This window comes from Lagopus muta, chromosome 10, assembly GCF_023343835.1.
Source record: "Lagopus muta isolate bLagMut1 chromosome 10, bLagMut1 primary, whole genome shotgun sequence".
NCBI lineage: Eukaryota > Metazoa > Chordata > Aves > Galliformes > Phasianidae > Lagopus > Lagopus muta.
Window position 1 is genome coordinate 7,374,372 of NC_064442.1, and position 23,069 is coordinate 7,397,440.

The 23,069-nt window shown below is 43.5% G+C and overlaps 1 protein-coding gene across 3 annotated transcripts in view; it reads left to right on the top strand.

Moving 5' to 3' along the window:
• The window catches only part of ABHD2 (abhydrolase domain containing 2, acylglycerol lipase), a 36,380-nt gene that overhangs the window by 7,562 nt on the left and 5,749 nt on the right, over window positions 1-23,069 (top strand). For all 3 annotated transcript variants that reach the window (XM_048956053.1, XM_048956055.1, XM_048956054.1), the window contains exons 2-8: window positions 1,657-1,737; window positions 2,583-2,783; window positions 12,092-12,267; window positions 13,799-13,966; window positions 16,838-17,021; window positions 20,255-20,347; window positions 22,072-22,182. In XM_048956053.1, the coding sequence (XP_048812010.1) occupies window positions 2,590-2,783; window positions 12,092-12,267; window positions 13,799-13,966; window positions 16,838-17,021; window positions 20,255-20,347; window positions 22,072-22,182 (926 nt within the window). In that variant the 5' untranslated portion in view covers window positions 1,657-1,737; window positions 2,583-2,589. The remainder of the gene's footprint in view (window positions 1-1,656; window positions 1,738-2,582; window positions 2,784-12,091; window positions 12,268-13,798; window positions 13,967-16,837; window positions 17,022-20,254; window positions 20,348-22,071; window positions 22,183-23,069) is intronic.

Sequence of the window (23,069 nt, forward strand, 5' to 3'; positions counted from 1 at the left end):
CAAACAACTTGCTTATTTTCCTCTAGGCAACTCCAAGCCAGTACACTTTTTAAGGTAGCAACAGGCAAAAACTGGTTATAAAAACTGGTTATAGCAGTACTACACAAGATGTGTTTGTAATCCAAAGACTGTGGGAGAGAGGGCTCTCAGAGCGGTGCAGGCTAGTTGGGCGAGTTGCATTGAGTCACTGGTACAAAATGCTGATGACTAATCATGCCCAGTTTTATTTTTAACAAATTCACTGGTGATGTAAGAGCTGTAAACAGCAAACTGGCTGAAGGTCCAGGTGGCAGGAAGGTCATAGGTAATATTCCTCTATTACTTCTCTAAAGGAAGCAGTGAAGATGCCAGCAGAATTTCCCTCAGCTGTAGCTGAGGAAGCTGTGCTCGTCACCTGGCAGGCGCTGCTCAGGAGCACACTTCTCTCCTGCTGTTGGCCATGAAGCCATCATCATCGCTGTGGTTTGCTGTAGTTTCCTGCTCACTTGGCTGTAGTGTTGGTGAAGGCCTGAGCGTGGAAGCCAGGTAATGTGCGACAGCTGAGCACTGCACTTGGACTCCTCATTGCAGCAAATGATACCAGTGTAATATTCCAGTTATCAGAAATGTGATTCTTAATAGCCTACTCTTCTCCATCCTCTCCTACAAAGCTTGGGATTAGGAAACCAAAGCTTTAGAGTTGTCCAATATTAAATATCTTCATTTTCTTCACCTTCTGTCCTCTTGCAGCACGGATACCAGACACTTGTGGCTCTCCAAGCTGCTGATGATCAAAGCTCATATCAGACTTGTTTTTCCTCCAATTCCAATTTCCTCCACTGATTTTGGTGTAGCTGCACTGAGTACAGAAAGTACTTCTGAAGGTTTGTACTCCTGAGAGGAAGACGAGCAAGGCTTCAGTACGGCCTGTCTTGTTGGCATATCTTCCAAATCAGAAGGAGCAGACAGTGCTGGAGCTGTTTCTTGGAAGCTCCATTTCCATATCAGCTTATTGTGCCTGTAAGGAATCCAGCTCTAATTGTACGTACTGCTTGTGCTCTTAGAGGCTGAAAGCTCTCTCTTCTATTAGTACTATCACACTGCTGTGACAAGCCTTGGTGTGTGTGCTGCAGTGTTAATTAGGTGGCTGTATCTCAGCCTTCTCACCTTCTTGTTGAAGTGTTGTATGGAGAACTTCTCAGAATGCAGTGTGTGAGCAGGCAGAAACTGTTTACAAACTTCAGTCCGTAAGAGGCTGTGTAAAAGAAGCAGGAAACTTTTCAGTCTGGCTTTGCACTTCAGCACCTTGTTAGTTCTAGTCTTGTCAGTGTGGAGAAGTTTGGGTAGCTGTTGTAACTGGGAGGAATGTCACCTCTGTCTGGAAGGTCGCAGTCCAGCTTTCTTCTGGAGCTGCATTAGTTTTCATTACTGTTTTGTCTGTCCCTTCTCATGAAGACATTCCTGTGCTGCAGTTGGATTAGTGTGCTATAGGCAGAGACTGGCAGCTCCAAAGGTAAGAGAGGTTTGCAGTATAAGGGGGTCAGGGTTGAAGTGGCTCAGAGTGAAATCAGTTGATATGTCTGTGAAGGGACTGCTTGAAACTTTTGTGGTTTTCCCTTGTAACAGAGAGATGAAGCCTTTCTGCTCCTGATCAGCTTGTTTTCCCCCCTTTTGTAGGGTTGCTTGGCACGTGGATCCAGAAGAGAAGATTCTGCTGAGGACTGGCTATTGCTCCTGGTTTGAAGAGAAGTGACATTAGTAAGGCTTCACTTATCAGTATCTTTTTGGGGCTACCTGTGTGGCTGAGGGAAGACCAATGGAAGAGTATGGATGAAATCTCTCTGTAATAACCTCATCCAGTTATTTGAACCAGGTGTTCAAAAGCAGCTAGATCAGTTCAAGAACTTGTTTTCAAACTGGAAGGGTATTGTTATATTGTTTTTTTTATTTTTAATTCTCCCTCCCATCCTTTCCCCCACTTCCTTTATTCTGAAGCTCTCAAAGGGATAGATTTTAACCTAGTCCTCCTTTAGCTGTGAAACAACAGCAAATTAAAAGAGACTCTGAACTCAGTGGCACATGAAGTAATCACTCTAACACTCTAAACACACCCAGGAGTTAGTAGCAGTATTTGCATAGGGCTGCAGAGTTCAGGCTGAGGAACTAACCACAGTAGTTCTCTCAAGTTCTCCTTATCAAGACTTGAGCATCTTAGAAGAAATATCCACGCTGCTGATATTCCTTTATAACCTGACTTTTCACTCAGCTTCTGTTTGAGTTAGGTAGTCTTGGCTGAGAACCCAAAAGCACCGACTGGCTGCAAGGTTTGACACCTGAGATGCTGTTACAGTTCTAGTGCAGCCCTGATAGGAGCAAATCTCCTTCCCAACTCATCGTCCAATATCTGTTCCTTGTGGTCAGGGTGTTTTGAGCAGTACAAAACAGTCTTCCTTTCATCTTAAAAGCAGTCCGAGCTGATAAACTAGCATTTCAGTAGTACTGTTAAGTGACTAATGAAGGTATCTAGTACAGTTTTGTATGCAGTGTGGCAATTGATATTCATATCCATGATTGGAGGCTTTAATATGGCATTTTATCTCCAGGTTCAACATGAGTGTGATGTTGGAAACCCCTGAGCTGCCGGCAGTGTTTGATGGGGTGAAGCTTGCTGCAGTCGCTGCTGTTCTCTATGTTATCGTTCGCTGCTTGAATTTAAAAAGCCCCACTGCCCCCCCTGAACTCATCTACCAGGACTCTGCTTTGTCCCGCTTTCTGCTCAAATCCTGCCCGCTGTTGACCAAAGAGTAAGTAGGATCTTTTGTCCACATTGACTTGTGTTGTGAAGAGCTGCACTGCACCATCCTTTTGCCTACTGTATTTCGTAAACCTGGTGCCAATGAGTGGCTAATAACCTGGCTAAGGAATTATGTGGAGGAAATGTACGTCGTGAGTTCAACACTTCATTGTTGTTAGCATACCAGGTAGCTGGGGTAAGACCAAGCTGCACAAGAGCTTTCTGTGGATGTGTGGAAAAGCATCTGTGCCTTCTGTATGGGGTCTGCATGCTGGTACTGCACTGTACAGCATGCACTGCCTGTGGAAGCAGGTGAGGGATGGTTGCAGTCATCTCTTGCTCCTGTTCACTCACTCTCCACTCCTCTCCATAGGAAGGATATCTGTCACAGCTCGTGGGCAGGAAACATTTTCACTGTGTGTCCATGCACTTACAATGAACGCAGGGATGGCTCTTAGTTTTAAAGTGCCCACTTTTATGTGAAGTGTATTAAGTTGATTGAAGACTATTGAAATCTATTACTGAGTAAAGCTCATCATCATAACCAGTTTAGTAAAGTGATGACATAATGGACCGCTCTAAGAAAATCACTGTTAATGAGAGCTTGTATCAACTGTGTATTTGAGCAGACTGATCCTTGACCTCCAGTTCTGGGGCCTCCAGAATCAGTGCAGCTGGCCCTCCTTCACCAAAATTATCAAGCATTTCCTACAACTCCATGAGGCTCTAGAAGGTCAAGGACTTTAGTTACAGTATCTTCTCTACAGTCAGTCTTTCCAGTCCTATTTAAAAGCCCTAAACACACAATAAGCACCGAGTGCTGCCTGATGGACCTTCCTTTTAGATCTCCAAAGTCAAGCTGACTTAATGCCAGTCATTGTAGGGGAGCTGAGAGGCTTTTAGCAGTGCTGTTAGGTGCCTTGGTAGCATAAGGCATAAGATCTTAGGCCACAGGGTTTGTAAACTCTTAGAGCAAAGCATTATCTCTCAAATATGAGCCCAAGGGGGTTTCCCTAATGCACTCTGAATTTGGAAGCAACATATGTCTGTTGAAGCTGAGCATTGAAATTGAATATCGATTATTTCTAGTGCCCTAACTGTAAAGTAGTTACTTCCCTAGAAAAGATCAAGTTACCAGAACCTTCTTACGTGTATTTTAGACACTTGTCATCTAGATGTTGACACTCCAAGCTGGCATGTCTTTAGTCACTGAAAGCACAGGCATGAAGCTGTGCTGATTACCAATCTTGAAGGTATATTAATATCAGGGTAATCTTGGAAACTTAGGGGAATGTGCTTATTTTAAAGTAATTCAGAGTCTTTATCACTTCAGTTTCAGCACTGTCCTCACTGCACAAGCTAAGCAATATCACATTAGAAACATGCTTTGGATTTCCACACAGTTGGAGAACAAAGTGCTCCTGAGGGAGTGAAAATGCAGAACATGTCTAAAACTTGTGGTACATCTGGTGTGTGTTAGTTACAGGCAAGAAAAGCTTCTTGCAGAACCCCAGCGTTGTGTTAATAGTGTGCAATCTCAGTCTGTTCTCAGTGGATAAACTCAGAGCTCACACTTGCTGACTTCTCTGAAAGCTGCAGCCGTGATTTCCAGTACCTCATTCTTGGGCAGAATATTGCCAGAAGGATTTGTACCACAGCAAAACTCTTTGGGGAGGAAAAAAAAAGTCAATAAAGTAGTTGTTCAGTCTTATCTGCATAGCTATGTTCAGATAGAGGGGAATATCAGGCTGTTGGTGCTTGAAAGGGACAACTCAGCTGTAAGATTGTTTGTGATTTGCTGTTCTGTTATTGCCTTTTTTTTTTTTTTTAATGCAAAGATTAAAAATATCAAAGAGGGCCTGTTTATATGCATGAAAGTCACCTGGAAACTAGTGGGAAACAAATGTATTTAAATTCCTGCAATTATGCATGAAATAGTTTGTAGGGCTAATTAGGAAAACTATGTGGAAGCAGCTTGTGCTGTACTCCACTGAAAAATCTTGCAAGACCTTGATTGCTTGCTAATTATTCAGACTGTTAGGAAAGCTGATTAAGCAGCTCTTTTCAAATTCTACCATGAAAGCAAAGTAAGTAGCCCAGCAATCCCTCCTGTTACATCAGTGCTTGGTTTGCTGTAAGATCCCCCACTGATTCTTCTGTACAGCTGGAAACTGGCTTTTAGACGTGGTCTGTTCACTGCCCTTATGCTCAAAGGGTATTTAAAACTGGGTGGCAGGGAGAAAGCAGAGACAGGCAAGGCTGTTCTGTATGTGCAGGTATTGAAAAATAATTGAAAAACACTTTTCTCCTTGATTTTATTTTTCCTTTATGGCACTATCCTTACCTCTGGACTTGCTGAATAAACTGTAAACAGCATCATTCAGTAAGCCAAGTGGTGGTGGGTGAATAATTTAAGAGCTTTGGATAGTAAAACTGCCTGGGATGGCCGTGAGCCAGGTACCTTGCACTTGCAGATGCTAATACTGCTTCTTACAATTCTCTAAACTGCTAGAAGCTTTCTACATATCTTGTGAACAGAGGACAGTTTCTGCCCACATCGGAAGGAAGTTTCATCTCTCTGTTTTGCTTTCTCAACCCCTGCCCAATGAAATAGCATAGTGAAGTAGCATAATCAGACTTTCTTGTTCTGCTTCTTGCTTGAAACCTCTTTGGTATTGGTTCAGTTATTTGTACCCTCAAGCATTCAGGCCTGTCCACTGGCTGTCTCCTGTTCCTGCCTTTCAAATCACTACAGAAAGTCTGCCATCTCTTAGTGCTGTAGAAATGTAGCATGGGCTCTTCTGACTTGTGCAGACAAATTTGGCCTGTGTCTTCTGTGCTGTGATAGAGGTTTTTTTTGCTGCACCCGGTTCTTCTATCAAGTGTATTTGTGTACACTATTTGTGTACACTATTCCTGTAGAGTTATGGCACAGGTATCATCCTTATGGAAGAGAATTGCTTCCTGCACACATCCTTAATGCAGGCAAGCTCCTCAGAGACTGGAGCAAAGGACTGTCAGGCCTGTTAGTAAATGCTGTTAAAGATCCACGGCAGGGTTTTCTTGCCCATTGTTTGCACAGTAATCTGTACTAGATAAGCAGGCAACTTGATACCAGAATATTCTTTTGGACTGTCCTTGCTCTTCTGTAGGTGCAAGGAGGGAAGCAGTTAGAAAAGCTGGCTTTGGGCTTTGTTCTGTTCCTCCATCCTATAGCCAACTATATTTGATTCCTGTCAGCTCCTTAGTGCTCTACCCTGGGTGAAGCACTTCCTGGAGAGTAATAAACTGAGAGCAGTGTTCCTGCTGGAGCTCTCACAGGTGAACATGCTGAGAGGCAGAGAAGGGCAGCAGCTCCCTGCAGGTTAATTGAAGCATTCTCCTTAGGGAGAAAAGTAGCTTTGTGGGGACTGAGTCCTTGCTGAGTGTTCTGCTGTGGAAGCAATCTGGCATTCTGTAGCTCTCATCAGCAAGGATGATGTGCTGTAATACCCATTCCTTGTTTTGACTAAAGTGCATCTTGTAGTCACCAGAGGAGCATGTTGTGCTCCTTCCTAAATAAAAGCTCTCTAAACTGGGGGGGAAGGTAGCTTAACTGAGGACAGCTGTACCTTTAGGTAGGCTTTATACAGTTACTGTACGATGCAAACAGTTCTACTCCACTTATGTTAATTTCTTTTTTAGAGACTATGGGGACATGGAAGTCCCAACACCATTTTAGAATCAGGCTTGCAGGTATTTGCTGTGTATTCCATCACACTGAAGAGTCTAGCTGAGCTGGTGCAGAAAAAGTTGCTTTCTACATATTGAGGGAGAAGACTGTGAACCCTCCAGACTCTTCAATTAGATTTCTTGATTGTAAATTAATTGCTTTCCCTAGCGTTGGAGACAAGGTTCAAGCAAGGTTTGGTTTGTAAAGCATCCTTTAAATTCTTCCAGACAGGTCTGCCAAGAGGAAAAAAAAAAAACAGCCAAACCCCTGTTGTAATGCAGGAGGCAGTTCTCCTGATGTGCACAGATCACAGACTTTCTTGCCCTTGGTATCCAGTGTACATCAAAGCTGATGCAAGAGTTGATGTTTAAAGTGTTAATCTCCACAATTGAAATGAAGTAATACTCCAGAAATAAGCTTGTTGCTGAACTTCTGCTTCAGTTCTTCGAGGATCTGAATGCTGATGCTTGCTAATAAAAATAGCTCTGGTTTTGTGCTTTGTTTGAGCTGCTTATGCAGCTGCTGCTTTCCTAAATTCTATAGACTGGGAAACGTACGTGCTCTAAAATCATAATCTGCTCTGATGGTCACTAAAACTTCATCTAGATGCACATATTGGAATTGGTTTTAATCTTAAAATGCTAGGTGGAGATTCTTGAAGCACCTAAGGTCTTCTCTTGCTCTTGGAGACTGCTGTGGGCTGTCACCTATCAAGATGTGGGGGTGGGTTTTACAGCTAAAATGAAGCACTTGGAGCTAAAAAAGCTGGCATTTGTGAAGCGTGTTTATGTAACTGGGTCTGAATTCATTTGGCCAGCTAAGGCACGTGACATGATGAATACAGAGTTTGCTAAAATCAGTTTCCATAACAAGCAACTGGCAACCCCAGACCTGTTCTGCCATCTACATTCTGCCACAGATTCCAGTTACTGAAATCCTGTTCCTAAAATTCATAGCTATTGAGAACCTTAATGAATTGCATTAAATGCTTGTCTTTTCTTAGAGTACCTGATACCTGTTGCAGCTCACCAAATCAAAGTAGGAAGATCACTCAGATCAGCTGCCTGTGGACACACAGCCTGAGCCTGGATCCTCACGTTTGTGAACAGCTTTGCTGGAACACAGCATGCTGGGGAATGCACAGTGAATCACACAGTGAAACTTGCTATCCTGGGATAATCTCTACAAGCATGGTGTTTTAACAAAGCCACTTTGGCTTGTAGCACGCATTAGAGAGAAGCTGAGGAAGTCTGTCATGTCCTTGAACACTTTTTCTGCTAATTACCAGTGATTGAGGGGAGCCACCTGCTTTTGAGTGAGAGGCCCTTGTTTGAAATACATGGTTAAATTTAGCAGTCATGATAGTATTTGCATTAAAATCTAAAGGATGAGGCTTGGATGCTCCTTGAGTCACTTGTCTTTAACAGTTCAGTCAGCATGGTATCTAGCTCAAGTTTCCATGTGTCACATGCTGTTGAGCTTGTTTGCTTAAGGTAAGCCATAGCAAAAAGCCTGAGCACATGCTCTTCTGCCTGCAGGGTGATTGTTTCATAGGAGCATCTTTTTTTCAGCTGTTTGCCATGAGGAGTATTGGCCTCGTTGCGAAACAATCTGTGCTAGCTGTGGCTATCAGCATTAGATAGTTAAGTGGTTTCAGCTGGACTGAATATGGAACTGGTTTTTGTATAATGACTGAAATAAACATTAGCTTATCTAACCTGTACTTTCAAAGGGTAGAGTTGCTTGAATAATTTCTAACTAGTGTTTTCTTTCCTACCAGTGTGGTATTGTGAGCTGCTGTGATTGAAGAGCTTTTTCTGTTCTCTTCTGTGTATGGACTTAGAAAAGCAAGCTGAGAGTCTGCATAAACTGTGGATAAAAGATGTATCTTGTCCTTCGGTCCCATGCAGTCCTGCACTGCAGGGCTCAGTACTTGGTTTTAGAAATTCTTGTAGGTTTGCGTTCATTGAAAGCTGCAGGCAGAAAGCCACTGGCACAGAGACTTGAAAAAGCAGATTTATCTACTGCCAGAATAGATGGTCAACAAAAATAGTCTCAGACAGATCATATGCCTGGTGCTGCTACAGATTTTAAGGGTGCCTTGCCAACTTGTCCACCAGCTGAGAGCAGCTTTTACTGGAACACACTGATACAGACATCCCTCTGCCACTCTCTAGACTTCATGGGTTCTGTACTAGGTCAGATTAGCAGCTCATCTTGGTAATAAGTCCAGTATTTTTAGTCATGGTACTAGCTGTCAGCTTTTGCAGCAGTCTGTTCAGGTGAGCTTTAACATGGGTTAGTTTTCACTGGCTACGCAGGATTTATCAGGATTTATGCAATCTGGGCAAATTCTTCCCTCCTCCTCCTTCCCCTTCACCCCCCCTCCCCATTGTGCTCTTCAGTCTCCTGGAGCCCTCCTGCAGTTCATGGAGCCCTCCTCCACTTATCTTGCTGCAAGTCTATAGCATAAAGATCAGTGGGCAAGAGTAAAAGAAAAGACAAGTGAAATAACAGGCTGTTGCCCTACCACTTGCACATATTTCTGTTTTAACTGCTTTCTCTTAAGTGCAATCAGCATAAACATACTTAACGTCCTTAAGTAAGACTAAGTGGGAGTAACAAATCTCTGCATCAGAGCACTGTCTATGCACATTGCTCATGCTGGATTTTGCCTTTGAATATTCACCTGGAAGAGCATAGTTACATGTGCAGTGACTAATGCTCACACATCTCTGCTGCAGGCAGTGTGGCACTGAAACAACTGAAACAACTACACGGGAGTTAACTTAAAAGATAAGCTGAGTGTTTTTCTTCCTTGTCCATAGGATGCTTAGAAACACTGATGTGTGCTCCGAAAGCACCAAGCAGTGAATGCACCCTTTCCTTAGGGCTGCATGCTGTTGGATGGAAATGTGCAACCCATAGGCAGCCTCTGTTCATCATTATAAGTGGAGCCAGTGGTATTCCTGCCTTGTTTTCAGACCTTCCCTTGAGGGTAGACAAGAGTGAAACTGCCTGTGCTGTTTGTGTAAAAAGGGCACAGAGGACTGACTTATTGAATATCAGAGCTTCAGAAATCTTATAGTCAGGTTATAAGAAGGCAGCCTTATTGCTTTTTCCCCGTGTGACAAGCTGTGACCTGAGGAAGCAGGCTGTGGTAGGTAGCAGGCTGTGGTAGGTAGCATGCTGTTGAAAAACAATTCTTTTGAAGTCATTTGTCTAGATTTAAGTTCCAATAGTTGTGTTGATGTCTTGAACACTTCTAATTTCCCTTCTAGCAGCTCTGCAGAAAGTCACCAAAGCTTTCCAGTGCTAGGATGTGACCCATGAAACTACACTGATGTCTGAGTCTCTTCTGGAAGAGCTTCAATATCTTCTTATGGGCTGTATTTGACAACTCTCCTCTCTCATCCACAAAAAAATAAAATATGCTGCCAACAAAATCTGTTCACAAAGGACTTCTTAAAGAAGTCAGTCAAGCACCATCTAAGATGGGATATCGCTTCTGAACTGCTTGTGAGTGAATGACTGAGGGCAGCTGATTTCTGCTGCACTGGAAGAACTGTGCTTCCTCCACCTTTCAGAATGGCTGCAGAATCTGTTCCAAACCTCTGCAGTGAGCAATGTGTGCCTTGGGCAGAGCCATCTGTAGCTCTTCTTGTTCAGCCTTGTTTGTACTGACTGTCCCATCACACCAACCCTATGCATGTCTATCGTAACCCTCTGCATCGTGAGACAATCCACTGATTTCTCACATTGGTTAAGGAGAATAAGTTGCACAGTCCACTCTGTTGCTGGAATCTGCATTACAGGCTGTTCCTGGCAAGCACCCAGCTGCAGTGTGTACTCCCAGTATGGATATGCTTGGCTGATAACGATGGATAATGCTGCTGCTCTTGTGTAGATTATTTGCAAAGCTTTATAGGTGAGTGATGGAATGCAGTGGAGGGGGGAGCAATTTACAAGGCTATAGGCTCTTGTAGATTTTTTTAACTTTCTGAAGTTATATCTACTTCTATGGAAATCTGTTTTGGGTCTGCTTGGGAATTGAATTGCACTTGCAAAAAGTGAAACTGCAATGAGCCATACTGTGTTACTTTGGCTACAAAAAATGTCCTTCCTGGATGATGGGATAGAATGAGCATCCTTCTGCTGGAACTCAGTTATTGTTTTGCTAAACAAGCTGCGAGAGCTTTTATACAGAGTGTTGTTTTCTTATTTAAGAGGTATGTAAGAGGGACACAGGATTGCAGATATGAGGTGTAAGAGCTGCTGTGAGAAAGCAGGTCCAGCTGTGAGCAGTGTCAGAGCATAAAGCAGAGCTTCTGTCCAGTCACACTCTAATGGGTTATGGGCTTAAGCAGTAAATCGGATGAGCCTAAAAGCTGCCTAGTTTTATGAGAGCAGGGCAAAGCACGAAAGAACAGGATCTTTGCTTCATATGATCTCAAGCAATAGGAGGGAGAACGTGCAGGAAGCCTTTGCTTAAAAAGAGGAAGGGAGTTACTGATCTCTTGGTATCCACAGTGGTGCAGGCAGCTCTCAAGCTTGTTCTGGATCCTCTGCTCTGTGCACCAGAGACTCCTTAATTGGAACATGCTCCCTGGGGCTGCTGTTCTCCTAAACAGTGAATCATTCATGCTTTGCTCTCAAGAGCTGATGTAAATCCCTTTTTCAAGGCATTTGCTCAGTCTCTCCTTTGCAGAGTGGCCAGGTGACTGCATCACCAACACTTGGTTAGCAGTACCTCTGATTAAACCACTGGCAGCTCTGCTTGTGGTTAAACACATTTTACCCCTTTAACCCCTTTCAGCTAACAGCAGTTTATACCCAGGTCTTTTTGAAGGGCCACTAAGCCAGAAGGAAGAAGGCATTCTGCTTCATCACAGAGCTTTAATGTGTCCTTGATAAACACGGTTGGTAGAATGCCCCCCTTATGTTGAAAGAGAGATTTATCCAGGGGAGCTGGGTTAGCAAATTCTTTTAGAGGTCCTTTTGAAACTGTTCCTGCTTTATTACGAAACCCTACTTGAGGCAAAATTTCCTTGTACCTTGCTCCTTACCTAACTGAGAAAAGCATTTCAGTGCAAAATTGTTGCAACTGGAGCGAGTCTTGTGGTTTTAGTCTTCTAGACCTTGCAATGAATCCTGTGTTTCTGCCACCAGCTCTATGTGTCGAAGTGCTTACACAAGTCAGTGTGGCTCAACCCAGCAGGCCTCAGTGTTTCAATTAAAGCAGATTTATGACACTTGACAAGTTTTGAAGGTCAGTTTGGTTGGCTGGCAACATGCTGTTCCAGCCTCACAAGGACGCAAGGCCGCTGTGTAGTCTGCAAGGAGCATTCGTGCACGTAATGTTTCCATGTGGAGGAATGTCTGGGTTTTTGGCTTCTTCTTCTAGTGCTGATAGCTCAGCATTAGAAGCCTATCAGTCTCGTCACTGGTAGGGCTGCAAAGATCAGTGCTGCCAGTTCAGCCATAGCAAAAACACAATTTGTTACTATATGTGGTACTGAGGGGGAGTTTTGTTATGGGATTGTCTATCTGTTCTGGAAGGCTCGTTAGCACAGCAGGATATGCAATTAAATTGTTGCCTCTTTCAGGTACATTCCACCCTTGATCTGGGGGAAGAGCGGGCATATCCAGACAGCCCTTTATGGAAAAATGGGGAGAGTGAGATCACCACATCCGTACGGACATCGCAAGTACCTCACGATGCCAGATGGAGCAACAGCAACCTTTGATCTCTTTGAGCCGCAGTCTGAGCACTGCATTGGAGGTCAGTCACACAGCTGCTGGCTGCATTTAGCTGCTAACCTCAATTCTGTGCTCTGGGAGCGGGGAGGAAGCAGATGAGAGCACTGCTACGTGATTTTCAGGAAGGTTAGGTGTTCATCTTGGTGATGGGAAGGGGCTGCTGCATAGTGCTAGCCAATGTGCAGAGACTGAGGCTGCCTTGCCGTGTATCTGTATCTCACACAGCAGGGGAGAACCTGCTAGATTAAATTGACTTTGTGTGACAAGGGCTGGAGGTTAAGGGGCAGAATAAATGCTCCATAACCTCTCTCTCACGTGTGATGCTGCCAGTGAGCTGGTGGTAACTTTTGTGTTCAGAGTGCCCTTTGCCTGCCAAGACTGTAGGATCATAGAACAGAGAATAGCAGCATAGCATTCTTCATAGCTTGGTGTGTATGGAAAAGAAATTAGGCTTTTATTTCCCCCTTACAAGCAGATTCTGGGTAGTTTTTGTTGACAGTAGGTGTTTCAGGATCTGTATGAAAACATACCACGTACGGTATGGAGGAGCCTTAAGAGAATTTCAGAAGAAGAAGAGAATTCTGGTGTTTTCCTCTGCATTATGCATGTATGTTCAGAGTGAATGTCAGAGTTGAAACTCAGTAGTGGTAAGAGCAACACTTAAAATTGAATTGCTGTGACTTCAGTAGTGCAAACGAAATTTCTGCAGTAGCTGATTTTATGGTAAGCCCAAGATTCCCAGTTTGCCTTCAGGTCAAGTTCTTAGCATGGTCAGAGTTGAGGTCTTTGTGATATGTAATGTTACACTGTAACAGTTTCTGTTATCCTTATCACTAAAGACAATCCGAACAGTGCATTCCTAATGAGGCAAAAATCCACAGTGGGTAGAACTACAAGTTAGAGCTTTGTACAGCAGTGCAGAGTATGATAGCTAATTGGAAGTGCATATGCTAATCCTGTAATTTGCTGTGCTCACTTGAATTACAGTAGAGACTTTCTTAGCTGATGAAATGATCTCTTGTTAAAGGGATGAACGGTGTTGACAGATCAGGGATCGTGTAGCAATGAAGCAGAGGATGCCTGATGTCGGACAGTCAGAATTTCTGTGCCTAGCAGAGCTTCCTTTTGAGTGTCGGAGTTGCACTGAACTCTGGAAGCGTGGACAGGCAGCAGGCTCTCGAGCTTCCATGCACTTAACAGCTGCAGCGGGCTGCCAGAAGGCAGAGCATGTGTGATGTCCAAAACAGCTTTCTTCAAAGGGAAGGATTTTCGCTCAGACTTCGGGAAGTTTCTGTAGAACTGTTTGTGCAGCCTTCCCCAGAGTTAGAAAAATGTTCATCTCTTATAACATGAATTACTCTTTCCACATCTTTAGCATTAGGGCTGCTACTGTTCTTTCCCATAGTGGGCTTTTTTGGCAGAATAATAGGATTTTTGGCTTTCTTCTGGTACATGGTTTCCCATGGCTGTGAAATGGAAAGCTTCTGAACCTCTTAATTTGCATGCAGTGACATTTACTTAACTTTTCTCTTTTTCTCTCTTTCTGTGCACAGAGGATGTCACAATGGTAATCTGCCCTGGGATTGCTAACCACAGTGAGAAGCAGTATATCCGCACTTTTGTTGACTATGCACAAAAAAATGGGTACAGATGTGCTGTCCTGAATCACTTGGGGGCCTTACCAAATATTGAGCTCACTTCTCCACGAATGTTCACATATGGTAAGTACTTCATCACAGCTGGTGACTTTCAAGCTTGTGCAATTTCTAGGTCTTAATCAGGCATAACACAACTACCGTAGCTAAATTAGGCTAATCATTTTGTACTGTTTCTTAGGAAATGAATGTAACTTTTGAGGAAGAAGGGAGACTAGTACTGGGATTCACTTTTCCTTCTTTCTCATCCTAGGTCTTAAACACGTACTCCTAATCAAGGAGGCAGTTTTTTGAAAGAAAAGCTTTCTTAAGAAGCTCTCATGGCTACTGACAGCCTGCTCAAATGATTTGAGGGATGGTTAAACGTCAGTTTAGTGGAATATGAACAAACTTGACTCGGAGGACAGAAGTTATTTGTGAGGCTTTGAAAACTAATGAGGACTGTGTACCAGCCTATCCAGAAAGTACGTTTTTATCCTAGGAGGGCCATGGTCAGATCATTCCCTGAATGTAACACAAATATCAAGGAATGCAACAGATCTGCAGCTTGACAGTAAAGCTACAGAAGTGGTAGTGCTTAGCTACTATGATTTTGGACTTTCACTTTGCATATAAGGAAATCTTTCTTAGCCAGTAAACTTTAAGGAATGAAATATTTTGAGATGGCCTAGGAGTGACTCCAGCTATTCATAACTTGCCCTGCAGCATGCAACATGATCTTGGTAAAATGTGGTCTTCTTGCCAGAGACCTGATCTGCTTGTTCCTGAGTTCTTTTGAGCCCTCATGCCCTCTGTACTGCAGACATCTATAGGTACCTTATGGCAGGACTCAATTGTGAGAATAGTAGACTGGCATTAGGTTCTTTATTTATTTGTTAAAGATATCTTGTGCTTTGGAACTCTGAATGTAGCAGGTAGATAGGCATTAATGCCTTGTTGCTTGTTTTATAGCTATTTAATCCAATCCTGAGTGGGAAAACATTTCAGAAGTACCAATAGCCTTGATTTGTTATGAGGTCCTAGGCTAGCAGTTGCTTTGAGTCTACCAGAATCAAGCCTGATCTCATTCAGCTGTTTGGTTTTTTGATAAAAGTTGGGAGCTTCCTTCCAAAAATATTACCTTCCCAGGACAGAGTAATTTCCAAAATTTACTGACTGTTCTCTGAAACCTTCAGCAGTATCATGCTAGCAGATACCTAATTATAATGCTAGAGCCTGAATTCTTGAATAATTAACTAAAATGGTTAATAAGGGTCAGGGGGGGAGGGGAGATTAACATCACCACCAGGGTATAGATCTGCTACAGCTCTGCCTGGAGTAAGATGGTGATGTCACTTATCTCTGTCTAATGTCAAATGCTGGTCTGGAATTCTGAGCCCTCGTCTCAGTTTCTCAGTTTGCTGGAGCTGATGGTAGACTTTCTTCACTTTGTGTAGTTTTCCTTTAGACCTGAAGGAGCTGTTCTGCAATGTAGCTCTGGAGACATGCCTTTCTAAATCTTCTGAAGCCTTGGGGAGGGCAAGGAATGCCTAGCACTTCCTTTGAGCAAGTCAGTAAATCACTAAGAAGTGACTCTGCCAAGAATAGTGCCAGTAAGACCTTGAGCAAACTTTACTCTGCCTCTAATCCAAATACCCTTTGTCCTTTCAGCTTTTGCTGGATTCCTGGTGTGTTTTGGGGGAACGAGTATCATAAACTTGATTTGCTTGAGCCTTTACTTCAGGCTTGACCTGTTGTTATTTTAGCTTCAAGTTTCTGAAATGCTTTCGAATTGTGACAGTCAAATGCTGTAGTGTTTTGACTGCTGGCTTCTTCCAGAGGAAGCTAGAGCAATGCAGCATTTGTCATCTTGTGGAAAATTGCTAAGTGGGAATGCTCACAAGGAAGTGCCTGAGCCCAGATGAGATGCTCATCCAGATGCTTTTTCTTTCACTGAAGTGAACACAAACTTTGCTCAGCATCTGCTCCAGAGCTAGCTAAAATCTGAGGCTGATGTCTAGCAAGGGTTTTGCGTTTGGGGTGAAGGCAGAGTGGAGCGGTGTTTGGATAGCACAGTGTCGAATCCAAACTCTTAGGATGTACCTTCCTGTAGCAGCCCCACTGCACAGATCTGAGGTACACGTGAATTAAAAGGTGGAATTTTATTTTGTGTGGTTTGCTCAGCTTGCAGTCTTGAATCCAATTGGAAGATTAACAAAGTGCATTGTCAGTTGATACCACTGTCTTCATTTCTCAGACAGTCTGAGGACCTCAGTGCTGCCAGAAGTTTGATCCCTCAGTGTTGCAGCCTGTGGGATGCAAGTGAGCATGAACTGAGAGCAGCATGCATCTGTGTAGAGGTACCTACCTCTTCCCTTGATGTGGGGAGGCCCATTCCTCTTGTAAGAAACTGCAGTATTTTTACCTCAAGTGGCTGAAAGAAGTCTAGCTGCTTTTGCTTAAACCATTCCCTCTAGTTCCAGAGAGCACCTGCTTGGGCTCTTCAGTCCATTGAGCATTCTGTCCTGACAGGCTTGCTCTATGGTTTCAGTATGGATTTAAGAACCTATGGCTGTCTTGCTGTGAGCAGTGAGCAGGCTGCTTTCCACATAGCTCACTTCTGTTCAGAAGTGGCAAACTGCCTCAGGAAGACAATGAAATGCTGTTATTTTTAAGCTGCTTTGGAAAGGAAGAGTGAATTGTCAGATCTGCTGCTCATGATTTTTTTTTTTTTTTTTTAGTTCATCTTAATTTGGCAGTTGGTCCAAAATGAGGCATAAGCTAAGGTCCACAGGACTCATAAAACAGATGCCTGAGCATGTGAATCAGAGATCTTAAACCTTGAGGTTATTGAAAAATCAGAAGGAGTAAGAAGCTGAACTTAAAGCATACAACTGGAGTTTGAAGTGGAAGTCTGGGACTGTTGGAAGATGCCTTTGACACTGTCCTTATTTTCAGGTTGCACCTGGGAATTTGGAGCCATGGTGAATTACATCAAGAAGACCTACCCTCAGACCCAGTTGGCTGTGGTAGGCTTCAGCCTGGGTGGAAACATTGTGTGCAAGTACCTGGGAGAGAACCAGGCCAACCAGGAGAGGGTTCTGTGCTGTGTCAGCGTGTGCCAGGGGTACAGCGCGCTCAGGTGAGTCTGCAGTTCTGTCCTGGTTTCTTCTGCAGGGTGGGGGGAAGAGGGCACTATTTCTCTTGCACTTATTTAGTCTTTACGAATGCAGAGCGCAGGAGCCGAAGGAGCAGCCACAACTTTGTTGATTTGGCAGCACAAACAAAATAGACTTTGTCAACATTGCAAACAAGCTTTCTGTACCTCACCAGGTACAAATACTGGCAGCTTCCATTCTACACGTGTGAGTTGCCTAACTTTGTCATGGCAGAAATGCTGCAGTGTGGTAAGAGGAGGCATTCTTCATCCAGTCCTGGCTGGGCAGCATGACAAACTTCTGAGCTGATGCCAGGATTAAAGCAATAGTTTACGCTTTCTCATCGCTCTGGAAAGTATCACTTGGTTCATAATAGCTCTTCTGGCTTCACTGTGGAGTTCCGTAAGGTCTGCTCATAAGACTGCCTCTTATCTGCAGAGACTGAAAAAACACGAAGCTCAAACTGTCTGTTCGTGCTCCTTCCTTTTTGTGTGTCCATAAAATAGTGCAGTAGGATGCTAGGGCATGGAGAGGCGCTTGCAATCGTACTACTGGCCTGAAATTTGGAAGGTGGAGAGGCTAAGGCTTTTAGATGGCCTGCCTACCCATTAACCTGTCGTTCCCTGCTTGGAAGCCGAGGCTGTAGCCTTCACAAGAGCTGTAAGGGCTCCATCTAGCGCTAACACGTGTATTCACTGATGGAGGGCAAGCACACAGCGCTGCTGCTTGGAAACTGGTAGCTCACCTGATGTGAAGTAACTTTCCGTGTATGCACAGCTAATGAAAATTTAAACAGTGCAACTGGCTAAACTAATGCTTCCACTTTTTTCTGTCTGCACATACAAACAGCTACTGATGTGTTGCTGACTGTACAGTGACTTAACTGCATCACTGAGCCATGAGAATATTTGAAAAGCAAAGGAAGCTATTGATACCCCCAGGCTATTTGTGTCAAAGTCCTTTGGACAGATAAAGATGAAACTACGACAGCACTGTGAGGGACTTGCTGTGGAATCTGGCCTCCCAGAATGGTGAATGTAGCAAGAATCCTCTTGATGCATTCTTTTGAAGGCAGCTCCTGGAACTGTTTTTGCAGCCATCAAACAGGGCTTGCAAGGATCACATCTGGCCTTGGGCTGTTTGATTTATCTTTTGCAGTTATGCAACATTGTATTTCTGGTCTCCAAAATGCTGTGAGTAATGCTGTTCTCTAAGCTGGTTTCTTAGTACTGTGTCACAATGTGCTTGTGGAACAGCAGTGTAGGGGCAGCCTCGTTAACACTCCTGCACTTGGATATCCATATGGAAAAATAACAGCTGCTTGCCTGAGTTTAATGCAAGTCCTCTGTGGGTTCTTGCGGATTATTGAGCTCTTGACTCCACCTGCTGGGTAAACATCTACTAGCAAATCTCCAGTCACAAAACATCTGCTGTGTGTTACAGTGCGCCCAGCAGGAAGGCTGTTTAGGTCTCCTGTCTGCCTACCTAATATCTAGTGCTGCTTTTAAATGGTAATTAGAGAGAGCTAGGGGAAAGCAAGGTCAGTAAATATCCACAAAGAAAAAAATAGGATAACATGGGCCTTCTTTCCCTCCTGTAGAAGGAGGAGATACAAAGCATCTCCAGGTAGGATGGGTAAGCTTTGGCCTTCCTGGTCATATTCTGATAGGTGAAAATAACTGGTCTCTTTCCTCTGGGCTATGTGAAGGTGGATTACTCTGGTAGATTACCAGTTAGCTTATAGGGTGGTTGGTTTTTTATTCTTAGCTTGTACAGCCTTTGTCCCCAAACATCATTAGGAAGTGAAAGGAGAAAAATTGGGAAGAAGTGATGATAAGATGAAGCAGATATCCGAAATACAAAAGCCTTTCCAGGGCATTAAGCAAGTGTCCCATAGACAGGTCTGATAAAGTAGCAATAACAAAATGCTCTACCAGCAGAAAATGGGTCTCTTGGTTTAATGAATTGACACAAAGTTTGGGGAATTTGTTCCCTGAGGCCAAGCAGGGACATGTCTTCTTATTCCTTAATCTCTGCCTGCACAGACTTGATTCTACTACTTGATCTTGTGGAATGCACTTGCACCATAGCTGTGGGCTGTGGGGAGAGTCCCCGCCTTTCAGACCTGTGCAGTCCTCCAAACCTTGGAAACTGCATTTTTATCAGTGCTCACAGCATATTAACAGCCATACTGTCTGCCACAGTAACTGGGGGAAAGTAGTTTGAGCTCTAGTTGTCTTGAAATGGCTTTGAAGGTTTGTTTGGAAAATCTTTTCCTGTCCTTATTCCTGTGGCTGGACGTAAACATGGTAGGTAAAGGCTGGCTGTAGCCTGAAGGCCCGTGCTGCAGCGTGGCTTACTGCAGGCTGGCATGGCTTGCTTATGCTCTGCTGGGGAACTTGTGGGTTGGGAATTCATGACAAATCTACCATAATTTCTCATGGTATGTTAATGTTTAAATGGGAGTATTTCAGTAGCTGAAACTGCTTGCTCCCAGCATTCTTAGGTTGCTCAGTAAATGATAGTGTGTTTCCTCAGTAACAGCAAACCTATTTAAGAGTAAAGCTATAACCTGCCCATGACCCTGCATAGCAAAGGAGTGCCCTGTATCTGGCAGAGCTCGCTGAAGTCTGGACAACTTTAGTTCTGTTTTAACAACAGATAAGCTGTGAAGTGCTGTTCTGCTTTGAGTGTAGGTAGAGACCTCAACTGTGCTTCTTGCAGCTGCAACTGGTGTTTATTCCTACAGTTATTGCCAATGAAGCTGAAATGGTGACAGTGTATGTGAATGCTGGAAACATCTGCACAAATGATTTTCTCTGCAAAGCTGTTACACAGAATAAACAATTTTTTTTTCCAGCAGAAGATTGGAGTTTTTTCCTTGTTAGTTCCATTAGGTAAATTGCACTCAACTTATGATAAGGGATACAGAATCCTCCTGTCAGTGTTGCAGATCTTGACTGATGGCTCTTAAATGCTCTCTGATCAGAGCAGCTAATTGCATTGTGCAAAATGAGACTGCAGATCCGTTTTCTGATACCATCAAACTTCATCAAAGTGAAAGTCATTTCCTGGGAAAGGTTAAGCTGTGGCAGGTAAAGCCCAGAGATGTGTTTACACAGTCTGTAGGCTGCCATCTTATGTTACGGTGTATTACTCTGATCATTAAAGATCTCCATAAACAGCTTTGATTGTTATGCACTATGTTTATTTCTAGGGCACAGGAAACCTTCATGCAATGGGATCAATGTAGAAGATTTTATAACTTCCTCATGGCAGATAACATGAAGAAGATCATCCTTTCTCACAGGTAGCGTAGCACATCATTTACACTGATGGTGCTGATTGGATCAGTTGCTGTATTGGATTTGTTTCCTCAGCCCTTTAAATTCAGACTCCTGAAAGATTACAGGTTCCTTGCTCAGTGGCCTGTAAATAAAGCAAGGAAAAGAAGGGGAACCTGTGTCAGTCTCATATACTATAAAATATAGAAACCCTGATGATCCTGACAGAAGCAAACAAGCTTTGTCATGGGATGCTAGGGGATTTCTTTGTTTTCCTTCTGAGGAGACTTGCTTAATGAATAAACAAGATGAGCACAGGAAGACATTGTAATTGAACTTCAAAGTGGAGTATTCAGCATCTGTTTCACTTCTAGCCAAAGAATCCCCTATTCAAGGAGCCTCTTGTTCTTTCTGCCACCTGCCAGAGGTAGGATTAATCTGCAAGATCTGCTGTGTGGGGCTGCTGCTTATTTGATAAGCAAACAGTCGCTCTGTAGATCTGGCTTCTAGCTGTTCTTCAGCAGAGAGCATGTAGCCAGCAGAGTACTTAGTGTTGCTCTTCCTGGAGTGCAGATGTAGTTGTAGTATCCCTGTGCTACTGCTGTGATCTGTGGCTCTCACATATGAAAGGACTGTGTTTGATAAACAGGTGACATGCTCATTGTTTGTGTTGCCTCTATGGAAAATTGAGTGCTTCTAAGGCAATGGATGTGTAAGTACCTCATCTGTTACATTTGGAGATCCCTGAGTTGAGGGAAAAAGAGGAGAGTAGTTAAGAGGCATTCCAGTTAGGAGTTTGTGTCACTTACAAACTTTTGGTTCATTGCTTACACTCCTATGCAATATGAAATACTTGCAGAAGGAGTTGGGTCAACTGACGTGCAGGATGATCCATGTAATTCACTCCGGATTGACAAATATTTATACAACCTGATCGAGTTTAACATGTCATGGTATATCATAAACACCCATTAAATGTGCATAGATTCATAAGCCAGATGAAGGCACAGCTGGCTTGGAGGAGAATCAGTTAAGTAATCTTTTTTCCACAACTGTTTGTGCTCTAACGCAGCTCTCCCAAGACAAACCTAGTCTGCCTCCTGCTCTGCCCTGCAGCTGCCTCTAAAAGGGGAAGAAAGAAAGAAAAAAAAAACAACAAAAACCTTTCCAACTTGTGGCCTTTGTTCTGTTTGTTAAGGGAGCGGTTTGTTCTGGTGAAGAAACACATCCTCTCCTGAGGGCAATAACTAATTATGACAAGTGTCCATAGTAAATAGCTTTCTGCTAAGGTAATGCCCCCAAGTAATTTCTGTTGGATGAGCTAACCTGATGTCTGTGCTGGGGGAGACTTCAGGAGCATATGGTGAAGGAGGTGCTATGCCCTGGACTGCTGTGCTCTTGCGTGAGTCGCCTGTGGGTTTGGGCTGAAACCAGAGGACCCTACCTGTAAAAACACATGAAGCCTCTGTTCTGAATATCCTTAGTGCTGCCTGTTCTGGGAACGTTCTTCACAGAGGCTCCTTAGTGCATTTTTTCAGTATGAAAGGAGAGCATTTTTCTCTGAAGTGGCTGTTAGTTTATTATGCCTTATTATGATGGGAGGTGGATGGATAAGCTGTGCTTATTCCCAAGAAAGCCTCATGCATATGTAGCTCACTTCTATTCTTGTCAGATTGATCCTGGAGCAGGTTATGGCTTTGCTGCCATTGTTGCTGTGTTTGAATGATTTTTCTTGCTATTTTTCTTTCAGGCAAGTTCTTTTTGGAGATAACGTGAAGAAGCCACAAAGCCTGTCAGATGCTGATCTGAGCAAACTCTATACAGCAACATCCCTTATGCAGATTGATGACAATGTTATGAGGTAGGAAAGGGGACTCTGTTTCTCCTGTTTCAAGTGTTGCTCTTGCACACCTCCTGGTCCGCCTGTAGGAATCTGCTGAAATGCAGTGCTGACACCCTCAGAAATCCTTCTTTGCCATTGCATTGAATGAAACATACCACAAGAACGCCCCACGATCTTTAGTCTTGACAGTCAGGGCTTCTGTATAGTCATCCAGGAGCCGTTTTTGTATAAGTAATGTCTGAACCTGCAGCCTAGAATACACTAGGAAGAAGCCTGTCATGCCAAGGGGTCAAGAAAGATAGTGCAGAATGCAGAAAGCATCTCAGAACTGCTCACAAGTGTTCTTAGTCCAGCTCGTATTTTGAAACAAACCCTCCTTCTGCAGAATACTGCCACCATCTCCATAAACATTAGGGTTGGCTGAGATAACGTGAACTTTTAATTTGTCATGCTAACAGCTAAATTAAGCTCTGTGCTTTAATAATCTGTGGTATGTTGCTGTTTGTATCCTTGAAAACAGCGCAGCACTTTGTTCAGTGTCTGAATTCATGCCATGACATGTTCTGTATCAAGCACTGACACCTTTACAAAATGCTGAAGCTGTACACTGTCAGCTATACAGCTTTAAGGGCTTTTGGAGGACTAGGAGCATTGTTGTCTGTTGTATTTCTGAAAGTGATTTCTAGGGGAAATCTTCCTACTCGTCCCTCATCCCTGAGACCTGTGTAGTTTCTGCCTACAGCTGCATCATTGTCTCTTACTCTCCAAGAGAAAAAAAAAAAAGGGCACTTGAATAGAGACTCACTGAATCATGGGTTTAGGATGAAGAGCTCAGGATGCAGCAAAGAACTGCATCTACAGTGAATTCTGTGAATCTTGTTGGCAGACCCTTTCGGGTCCAGTAA